Below are 11,168 nucleotides of genomic sequence, written 5' to 3' on the forward strand. Positions count from 1 at the left end.
TTACTTATAGTATTTAATATAACTATATAGTCTATATTAGTATAAATATAACTATAGTATATTATAATATTAGACTATTAGTATTATTTTTTTTTACTACCATATTAGATTATATAATTAATTTATAAAATTATTTATATAAATTATATTTTTATTTTTATTTTTTTTCATTCTGTCCGGTCCGGTCCGGGGGTTCCGGACCGAACTCGTTCGGCCATCCCAAATGAGGACCGGTCCGGTCCAAAAATGACCGGTGGGCCGACTCTCACCCAATTTATCATGTCTCTTTCTCGTTTATATCCCTCCCGGTCTCTCCGGCTCGCATCTCTCCGTCGAACCTCTTTCTTTTATCTCTGAAAATCCGCCATGTATGATGTCAGGAAAAGAATTGTATTCTTGCTAACTTTCTTGTCCATTTCAGCCATTGTCTTAGCCCTACACTCCCACATAATCCACTTGAAGAAGAGCCCCAAAACCATAGATATCCCCCGCATACACCTCCACAAACACATCCAAGTTGCCCATTCAACATGCCAAGGTACACTCTACCCAGACCTGTGCGTCTCAACCCTCTCTTCTTTTCCAGATCTCACTTCCAAATCTCTCCAACAGATCATCTCAGCCACTCTAAACCACACCATCTACGAGGTCAAAAGCTCCTCCTCCAACTGCACCGGCATCCAGGAGAAGCTCAAGAATCTCCTGGACCCCCTTGAAAAGAGAGCTCTCGAAGACTGCCTTGAGCTCTTCGACGACACCATAGCCGAGCTTCGAACAACCATCACTGACCTCTTCGCCATAACGAAATCAACAGCCACCAAGAATTACCATAACCTGCAAACATTGCTGAGCGCCGCAATGACCAACCAGTACACGTGCCTTGATGGGTTTGCTTATAGCAATGGAAATGTGAGAGACGAAATCAAGAACAGCTTGTATAATATCTCTCACCACGTAAGTAACTCTCTGGTCATACTGAAGAAACTCCCGGGGATTAAAAGTTCCAAATCCGAGGTGTACCCAGAGTATGGAAAAATGAAAAATGGGTTCCCATCTTGGGTTTCGCGGAAAGATCGAAAACTGTTGCAATCTTCAGTGAATGAGACCATATACGACTTGGTGGTGGCTACGGATGGCACTGGAAATTTCACCACCATCGGGGACGCAGTGGCTGCAGCCCCAAACTCGAGCACAACCAGGTTAATTTGTGATAGATGGATCGTAATTCGTTTTTTAATAATTCTAGCTATCTAATAATTTAAGATGTTGCCTCTTTGTTTTGTTTTTAGTGCTTATCTCTACTTTGTACGTATTTCAATATCAACAATATATGAACGAGCGAACAATATTTGTTATGTACGTAGGTTTGTAATATACATAAAGGCCGGTGCATATTTTGAGAATGTGGAGGTAGAGAGGAAGAAGACGAACTTGATGTTCATCGGAGATGGGATTGGAAAGACGATTGTGAAAGCGAGTAGGAATGTGGTGGATGGGTGGACTACATTCCGGTCAGCCACCGTAGGTGAGTTTGAATATTTCAACTCAATTTCTCTCTCTCTCTTTTCTTTCTCAAGTACATGCAGTAAGTAAACTTGAATTTAATTTTGTTTTTACTGTTCGAGAAAGAAATGAGTGTCTATGCATGTTTGACAAAGATATATATCCTCTTAGGATTCGATAAAATCTAAAAAAGAAAACCCAAATCGATCTGACAGGGATAGCCGAAGACAAAACATTAAAATAATATTGATTTTGAAACAAGAACTTAGTGGCTTTTATTCTTTGTTTAGTCTAATTCAAAAACCGACAGCACATTCACGGGGCCTGTCAAATGGTACTGGAAACTCAGATCTAAGGCCATAACGGTGCATACATTAATCAGATCAGCCTCACACAAATATTAGTAATGAAATATACTTATGTTATATACAGTAAAAATTTTAAGTCTTTTATTTTATTTATGTGATTAGTTAAAATAATTATTTTATATTAAAAATAAGGAATGCAGTTAATTATATTAATAATATGCGTTAAAAATATACAAAAAAATTTTTATATAAAATTTTTGAATAAGATAATATGGTGGGACAATGCCCGAGTATTTACTGTGTATTTTGTTTTACTTATTAATAACATCATCTATTTAATTAAAAGGCATGCTTGATTTGAAAATTTTATCCCAATATTTTTACTTAAATTTATTGCTTTTTTTTTTTTTTTATAAAACTAATAATTTTATCAACAAGTTTAATTATTATTACATTACCTATATAGAATTTTATTGCAACAATTAATATAAAGATTTATATTTATATTTTATAATAATTATAATACATCTTGATATATTTGTACATCGGTTTTTAAATAACCTTGACTAATGTTTCTAAATGGATCAATAAATTTTATTTAAAAAATTTTATTTGTAAGTCGATATATAACATATTTAATAAAGCATTTAATATTTATATAACATAATTTAATTTTAAAAAAATTAAATTTAAATTTTAAGACTTAAAAGCCCAGTTTGGATTCACAGTACATATGCCAAATTTCATCTCATCTGTACCGTATATAGTAGTTTTCTTTATCCAATTATACTATATTTTATCCTTAAATTTTAAAAACATTTACTTAAATAAATAATAATAAATAGTAAAATCTGACAGTAAACAGTGTGGAAACAATAATGAATAGTGAAATATGATAGTAAACAATGCATCAACTGATAAACATTGCACAATTTGACTGAAAATTAAAATTGTGATATCCATATAATTTTTAAATCTCAAATATTAAAAACTATCTCATTTTATCTCACTATTTAAAAACATATTTTTTTACAAATTATTTCATTTTATTTTAATTTAAAAAATTTATTATTATTTAAAATATTTTATTTAATTATATCTAAATTCGACTTAAATTTTATAAAAATAGAATAGTTTTATATATTTATTAATTTATTTGACAAGTAGGAAGAAATTAACATGACTAGATAGGGATGATTGTTAAGTGGTCCAGCTCTGTGATTACAAATCTATAAAGCCGTGCCCCGGCCAGAACTTTCCACAAAGATAATTCATACAAATCCTGAGCGCCTGTCGGTGGCTTGGTGTTGGGCAGCCATCTCCTGATGATCATCGACTATGGATGTTGCATCCTTGCTCTGCGTGAGTTGCTCATTTTGTCGGATAAGCCATTGTCCTTTTGATTTCTTTTTATTTGTTTTTACAGCTACTCTGACACTCTCTGCAACTTCTCAAGATACATCAAGATCATTCGCTTACTCTTTATGATAACATAAAAAGATAAAACCTGTAAAGCATATTGAAGTACAGAAACTATCTCAAATATCTCCACCACATGGCAAAGTTATGAAATTTGTTTCGTAGCTCAGCTTTGGTGCCCCGTGGTGTTGAAAAAGACAAAAAGAAAATAAAAATTAAGTTATCATTCTTTTTTATTATTTATTATTATATAATATTTTATTATTATTTTATTATTACTATTTAGAAAATATTTAAGATCATTTTATTACTATTTATACACACAAAAAAAAAAAAAAAACAGAGACAATCATGTTTGCAAACTTTTGTTGGGGTGTACGCTATCTTTAGCGTCATCTGATTCTGATCCATGTATTAGTTGTGATATAAATTTCAGCTGTGGTGGGGGATGGATTCATAGCCAAGGGTATCACCTTTGAGAACTCAGCAGGGCCAAGCAAACACCAAGCCGTTGCTCTAAGGAGCAGTGCTGATCTTTCAGCATTCTACCAATGCAGCTTTGTTGCCTACCAAGACAGCCTTTACGTCCATTCCCTCAGACAGTTTTATCGCGACTGTGACATTTATGGAACAATCGACTTCATATTTGGAAATGCAGCGGTAGTTTTGCAAAACTGCAACCTCTATGCTCGTAAACCAAACGAGAACCAAAGAAACATTTTCACTGCCCAAGGGAGAGAAGACCCTAACCAGAACACTGGGATCTCCATCTTAAACTGCAAAGTTACGGCTGCTTCAGATTTGATTCCGGTGAAGTCTTCCTTCGAAACTTACCTGGGTCGTCCATGGAAAGAGTATTCTAGGACGGTTTTTCTCAAGTCCTACATTGATGATTTGGTTGACCCGGCTGGATGGCTGGAATGGAATGGCACGTTTGCACTGAGCACACTGTATTATGGGGAGTATATGAACAGAGGTCCGGGCTCCAACACAAGTGCAAGGGTTACATGGCCTGGTTATAGGGTCATCAACAGCTCAACCGAGGCAAGCCAGTTTACAGTTGGAGCATTTTTGCAAGGAAATGAGTGGCTGAATTCTACTGCTATTCCATACTATGTCAATTTGAGTTAAGGTAGAGATATAATGCTGCCTCTTAATTTGTATTATTGTCGATTTTGATCAGAAGCTAAGCATCCAGGTGATCTGGGTTTATTTGGAACCCCTTTGAGAAAGATTCCAATGTTGAGCAGTAGTGAACAAGGAAGGAATGAAGTTTCATGTATTTCATGGTAACTGCATTTTGAACAACAGCATTATTACGAAGTTTGTTTATTTATTTATTTATTGCATAGATTGTTTGACGGCTGAGCTCCGCTTTCTAACATATCAAATAAATTTTGGGACTTGAGCTTTAATTGTACACAGTGGATCAGACCAACCGTTGCTCTATAGAACCTTAAAGGTGCTTAACAGCCTAACACACTAAGCTGGGGCCTTTAAGAAGCCCCTTGGATCAACAGTATTCTACCCATGAAGGGTTGGGGCTTGCAAAATGCAAACCCAGTTAGCATTCCCAAAAACCTGAGATCCACTTCTCCACTAGCCTAGTTGTCTTTGGGCGTCGTTACTTTCTTGTCAGTTGAGAAGCTAAACTTCAATGTTGGGCTAGACAAACACCCTGGCCACTCTGAGTAGAGATAGAGGCGAGCGAGGGAAATGAAAACATGTGGTCCCATCTGTTTAAAACAGCCCACATTGGATGCTCATTGGCCGGAAGTCACGAGTATTAGTGGGTAACATTTACAGCTTTTCCTGCAGCAAACCGGAAATCACGGGGATGCAAAAGTGAGGAAATAATGAAAGCTGAGCTCTCTGGTTAATAGCTCTGAAAGAGGTTTGTATGATGATTAGACGGCTTCCACATGAGTAGATTGGAGATCATACCTCACATATCTCTACTGGAACCTTTGCATATATGATTTAGGTGCTGTTTGTACGTAAGATGAGATAATTTGATATAAAAATTAAAAGTTAAATAAAATATTATTAGAATATTTTTTTAATATTATTATTATTTTAAAATTTAAAAAAATTGAATTATTTATTATATTTTATATAAACGTTTAAAAAAATTATAATAATGAGATAAAAATCAAAAATAGGATTCCACTCAAATAAGTATATGTCAAAGCCTACAATCTTGCTAAAGGAATGCTCCAAAGATCATGAGAAGAGATTTTACTTAAAACATTTTCCAAGTTGCCACCCAATGAGAAAGATGGGGTCAGCCTTTCGCTGCACACTTTTGACTTTTAAGTCTATCTATATATGTTCTCTTCTGATCTTTTGCAGGAAGTAGATAGCAAATGAGCGTGATGAATACATGCTGCTATACTGCATGTGGGTGCGGACCAAAGGAGCGCATGATGGTCATGATATAACCAGGCCGCTCTTCAAATATTCATGTTTTTGGGTCAAATCTGGGCCATCGTTTTTTCAACAATAAAGTTTCATCTATGATTGTCCCTTTTCGTTTTTCAATCCCCTTTATCCAAAATTATCATTTTTTTTCCTATACTCTCTCTCTCTCTCTCTCTCTCTCTCTCTCTCTCTCTCTCTCTCTTACGTGTTGTTTTCCATATATATATACATAGTTCTGATCTATGGCTATTTTATTCTTCGCGCCTATATATTCGTCGGCCCCTTTGATGAATGATTGACTGACCTTTCTCTACTGCCAACATACTTCGGTCCTCTATGCTCCTCTTTATAACCTGTTCATTGAGAAAGCAATTATCTTTCTCTCACTAATTGGGTGGTCAATTTATAAGGAAAAGGCTTAAAGCGTCCAACGAAATAATGCTGTAACGCATAAGGAACACAAAAACATTCCAATTACTTGAAAGAAGAAAAGGTACTGTTTTCTGCATGATTTTGGGCATAGATTTTTGCCCAAGATCGATAGCTTGAGGTTCACCGTAGTACTAGTGTGTGTATATGTATGTATAGGTGTATTTTAAGTCGGAAATGAAGTAATGTCAAAAAGCTTTTAACGAGCTCAAACGAAGCCTCTTAATATAGAGCAATGACATTGGAATAGTTATTTGTTCTAGTTAGCCATATTTTATCTTAAGCTATCCTCGTGATTTTCATCTACATTGAAATAAACATTGAATAGGCAAACTTGACTTTAGCCATATATGGTTCAACAACGTATTTGTTGAGAAGTACTGTCTATGAGGCAAATAATATAATATTCTTATTTTCTCTTTCTGGTTTTGATTCTTCAACATTTTTTCCATTTTCTTGGAGGCCTTGGACGTGGTTTTGGTCGCATTTTTCTAATTTGTAGCACCTGATGATCTCTTATTCTCTTCCTCAATTTTTAGGTTGATAGATGGGTTTTATATTTTGATGTATAGATTATTAAAAATTATGAAAATTGAAATAAATAAATAAATGCATTGAAAAAGTAGATATTCGAATAAAAAATAATTTTTTTATTATTATAGAATGTGAGATAGCTAATCTAACGTGAAATACAAATTTTGAGTGATTAGCCAAAAACTAAAAAATGGCATATTAGCCAAACTTTGTCTAAATCAATGTCAATGCCATTATACTCCACATTATATATTATAGATTGGTGCTGGGAGAGGTCGGGCTAGTAATGGTAGAAGAGAAACCGTCCAATAAGATGATGACATGTAGGAAAAAAATATAATAACTAGTTAGACCTCACCACATAGAATCACCACATGCAGGCTCCTGTCTGGATCTCTTCCTCATTTCGTTTGGGTTGGGATCTCGAGAAGACGAAGTGACATAATAATTCGACTTTCTTTTACTTGCAAACCCCTTTCCGTTATAATTACCTTTCAGCATGTCCATCGATTCCAGGCATGTCACTTAGGGTTGTAAACCGATGCGTCGGCATCGGTTTTGGCGCCAAACCGAAACCCCACCGACGTGAGAGAGGGTTTCTTCCAACCGGCCGAAACCGATCGACTGAGAGAGAGAAAACCGATGCCATCGATCTCGACTGCGTCAGCGTGGTTTTCAGTCTGCCGTCGGCATCTCTGTGACGAAGGAGGGAAGCGGCGCCGTCGTCTGCCATGAAAGTTCTCGAAGGAATGTTGCAGAAAATCTAGGCTGGAAGAAGGAGACGGGAGGAAGAAGCAGGGGCTGGGACGATGAAAAATCTCATTTTGGAATGGCGCCGTTTGGCTTAAGCCAAACGCACCGTTCCTTTATATTTTTTGTATTTCCTGGATCTAAAACGACACCGTTTCAATTTTTCATGAGTGAAACGGCGTCGTTTCTATATGTAATAAAGGAAAAATATATATAAGAACCGGTCGGCTGGTTCAGCGATTTTTCGCACAGGAGAACCGAAACCGAACCAGTCGACGTCAATTTCTATATATTTACCTCGAACGCCGACCGGTTCTTCGCCGGTTCCAGCGTCCGGCGGCCAGTTTCCGTTGGTGGAGGTCGGTTCCTCGGTTTGGTGTATAGCCCTAATGTCACTCTTGATTCTTGGTCTTCCTCTCGGTCCAATTGAGGAAAGTTTGTGGTACTCTGTGTGACTATGTGCCCTGATAAATCCCAACTTTTGTTCTTGAGGTTTTCCTTATTTTGGAACTGGGAATTTTAACAATTATATCAAACTCATATGAGCTTCATTAACTTGATAAATATGTCTATCATCTTTATTGATTTTTGGAGAGGAGAAATTCGGATTAGTCGTTAATCAATTTCCAACGGAAAAATAATTTTTTTTCATATATGATTTGATAGGAAGGCGAGTTGGGTCTGAGCAACTATTTTGCAAGATCAAGAGGAGAAGGTGGTAGTGGAGGAGTCATTCTCGGAGAAGACTTCTGCTGATGATGGGGGGAAAGAAGGTGGTAAAGAACCACTAGAAAGTTCATTGCTGGAGAGCTGGGTTATCAAGTTGAAACAATCTGTGAATATCTTTCTCACAGTATGGCTTATCACCTCTCTCTGTTGAGGTGAAGGTAAATGATGATGCTGCAACATTGATGTGGTGAATTGAAATACTATGTTTCTGAGTTCTAGTTTTATTTTTGTTTAGTGTTCTTTTGATAAGGACTCGTTCTAATGAAATACCTTTGATAATTATTTTTGTTATTTGGATGATCAATGAGTGTCTATGCATATTATGATAGAAAGATGAAGGAGGGATTTCATTTGGGTTGTCATCTTTGGAAGACAAAGGAGTGAGGGAGGGGACTGTATGAGTCTCTGATCATGTGTATTTTAGTACAAATTAAACACTATAAGTTGCTTACGTGGCGTACAACCATCGGAAGGCTGCTCTTTGAACTTTACTAGCCTGATCGCTCCCAAGCTCTTCTCTATATTTATTGATTCAAAGCATGTGTTTAGGGGTACATTAATCGAATGTATGCATGGAGTTCTTGGATGTGGTTTGCATATATAGTTGTAGGGTATTTTTGTGCATGGCAACGTGGTGACGCACTTGAGATTAAAGATCTAATTGCTTGATCGATCTAGACCGTACGTTGGATGATTATATATTATATAATAATGATCCAATGATTAGATTTAATTGACCGATAATCATTCGAATTTTAATAATTAAGTAATAATTTTAGATTATATATATATTCAAATTAGATAATTACTATAATTAAGTTCGATATTCAAGATGAAATTAATGACAAAAACACTCAATACAAACATATATTTCTTGAAAATGGTAATGTACGTGTAATCATTCCATCCACACAGATCAGAGATAGAGAGATGGTAACGTGAATGTGGTGATGGTATAATGCCAGGCAATAGGGATCAGAAATGTTCCCAATCTTTATCCATATGGATAGCTCGATTCAGCGCTCCATTCCAATTGTAATATTACATCTGTATCTGCATGTGCATGGGCCTTTATTGACCCTTTAGTGAATGACTCATTGCACTCACCAATTTTTTCAATTATCGTCTACATGTTTTATGTTCGCATCTTTCTCCGACAGCAGATCTGAAATCTGAATACAAGCATCGGACCCATGCATGTTCTTGCTCTTGTTCTTGTTCATGATGATCTTCATCTTCATGTTCATGATCTCGTTTCGATGATTTACTCGAGACACCAACTTTCTTACTGTATGCCTCGAATTCGGGGCAAGATCAGCTCTATTTTATAAGCTAAGTTCCAACGTACTTGGAGCATGCACACACATCATGATTCCCATTTTACTTTAGGGAAGAGATCTATCTAGTGCGTAATTTTGGCATTTCTTACTTGTAAAATTAAGTTTCAAGCATCTATGAGTACTAACTCGTACATAACTCAACAGTATGTCGCTGCCATCTAATCCTCATACCAGCCTTCTAGACTACTCTTTCTTTTTCTTTTTTATAATTTTTTTTTAATGTATAATCTCAAACTATATATTGCACAATAAGCATAATAGAAAATCAAATATAATAGAAAAAAGTAGGGGAGAGGAAAATGAGGGAGATGAATTTTGATGATTATATTTTTACTATTCTATTGAATACGAAGTATATGTATTTATAGGATAATTATATAAATATGAGATAAATTAAATATCTTAATCATTATAAGAAATTGATCACTTATAATTAGATATTATTTTCAACATCTCCTCAAATTCAAAGTCAATAACTTTTAAATCTTAAATTTAAAATTTAATTATAGCAGTCAAATCTGTTTGTTAGTCACCGATAAGATGATAAAAGTGTCGTTGGCGATTAAGTGACTAGAAGCTAGATTGTCAAATATAGAGATGTGGTCGACAATAATTTAATAACAAACCAAAGCTAACACATGGCTAATAATAGACCAAAAGATTGAGTTAACAATGAGATAAATATGATCTTGATCAATTATATGACCAAAACCAAAAGGTCAAAAATGAGTTTGAGATTTCTCATCAAAACCTAATAAAAAGGCTTATAGCTAATAAATATAGTCCAAAGGCATAGATTTGAGATGAATCACGATTGAACAACATATGAAGATTCTAAAAGAAGTAAAGCTAGTGAAAAAGTTTTTTAAGAAAAAATGTGGCATGGCTAGGATGTTGATGTGGGTGGGTTGTGAGGGAATGGAAATGAGATTACGAGAGGTTGTAAGATTGAGGCTGTGTTTGGTAAGTGGTTCACTATTATTTATAAATATTTTACTATTATTTATTATTTTTTTATTATTATTTATAAATTATCTAAATCATCTAAGTATCTAAATATAGTTTATGAAGGGCCGAGAGAGTTGAGAGTGAAATCTCAGACAGCCTCAGTACCGATATTACTGAGAAAAAGCATCGGTTACATGATCTTGTTTTCCTACGTTATTTCTTTTCAACACTATTTTTAGAGATAATATCTTACACATTTCAGTATTTGAAATAAAGAAAATAGATATGGTGTCCATTTTTTATTTTATGCAAAAACATTCCCTTGCAGGAACTGTGCATAAGAACATGTTGCATGACCTGGATACCATTCTTTATAAGAAGGTCGAAAAGGACCTATCATTGGCGACACATGTGACGGCGCAATTGGACTGTTTTGCAAAACTTCAATGTTAGCATGGGTGTAATTAAAATTGCCATGTGATCTATCCCGCTTGGTCATTAATGCCCCTGGATGTCCTGGTTTCGGGCCAAAGGCAATCCTGAATTGACGTAACATGATTAGCCCGACTTTGTTATTTAGAAGGGCAGTCCACAGTGAAATAAACCAATAAAATACTCAGGAGTACCCATTTCAGACAAGTAAAATTGATTATTTAAAGGTAAATCCCGTTGGAGGATGTGGTCCTAATTATTTCTGTAGCGTTTATTTAAAAAAAAAAAAAAAAAATTTATTTCTGTAGCGAAGCAGGAGGTCGTAGAGGCTGCTTTTGCTTATAAATAGAGTGGC

General features: G+C 35.3%; 1 protein-coding gene across 1 annotated transcript; it reads left to right on the forward strand.

Annotated features, from left to right (window-relative positions):
* The first annotated feature begins 298 nt into the window (after positions 1–298).
* Positions 299–4,570, forward strand: LOC122317523 (pectinesterase-like). Its single transcript, XM_043134650.1, has 3 exons — positions 299–1,199; positions 1,365–1,525; positions 3,667–4,570. The coding sequence occupies exons 1-3, from the start codon at positions 367–369 to the stop codon at positions 4,359–4,361; spliced, it is 1,689 nt and encodes a 562-aa protein (XP_042990584.1). The 5' UTR covers positions 299–366; the 3' UTR covers positions 4,362–4,570.
* Positions 4,571–11,168: the final 6,598 nt, after the last annotated feature.

This window comes from Carya illinoinensis, chromosome 7, assembly GCF_018687715.1.
Source record: "Carya illinoinensis cultivar Pawnee chromosome 7, C.illinoinensisPawnee_v1, whole genome shotgun sequence".
In the NCBI taxonomy this organism is placed as follows: Eukaryota; Viridiplantae; Streptophyta; class Magnoliopsida; order Fagales; family Juglandaceae; genus Carya; species Carya illinoinensis.

What these genes read in the sequence shown, in the direction of transcription:
- LOC122317523 (XM_043134650.1), top strand. Translation starts at nt 367, where the DNA reads ATGTATGATGTCAGGAAAAGAATTGTATTCTTGCTAACTTTCTTGTCC. An exon ending in CCAAACTCGAGCACAACCAG is followed by an intron (nt 1,200 to 1,364) that starts GTTAATTTGTGA and finishes TTATGTACGTAG; the next exon opens with GTTTGTAATATACATAAAGG. An exon ending in ATTCCGGTCAGCCACCGTAG is followed by an intron (nt 1,526 to 3,666) that starts GTGAGTTTGAAT and finishes TATAAATTTCAG; the next exon opens with CTGTGGTGGGGGATGGATTC.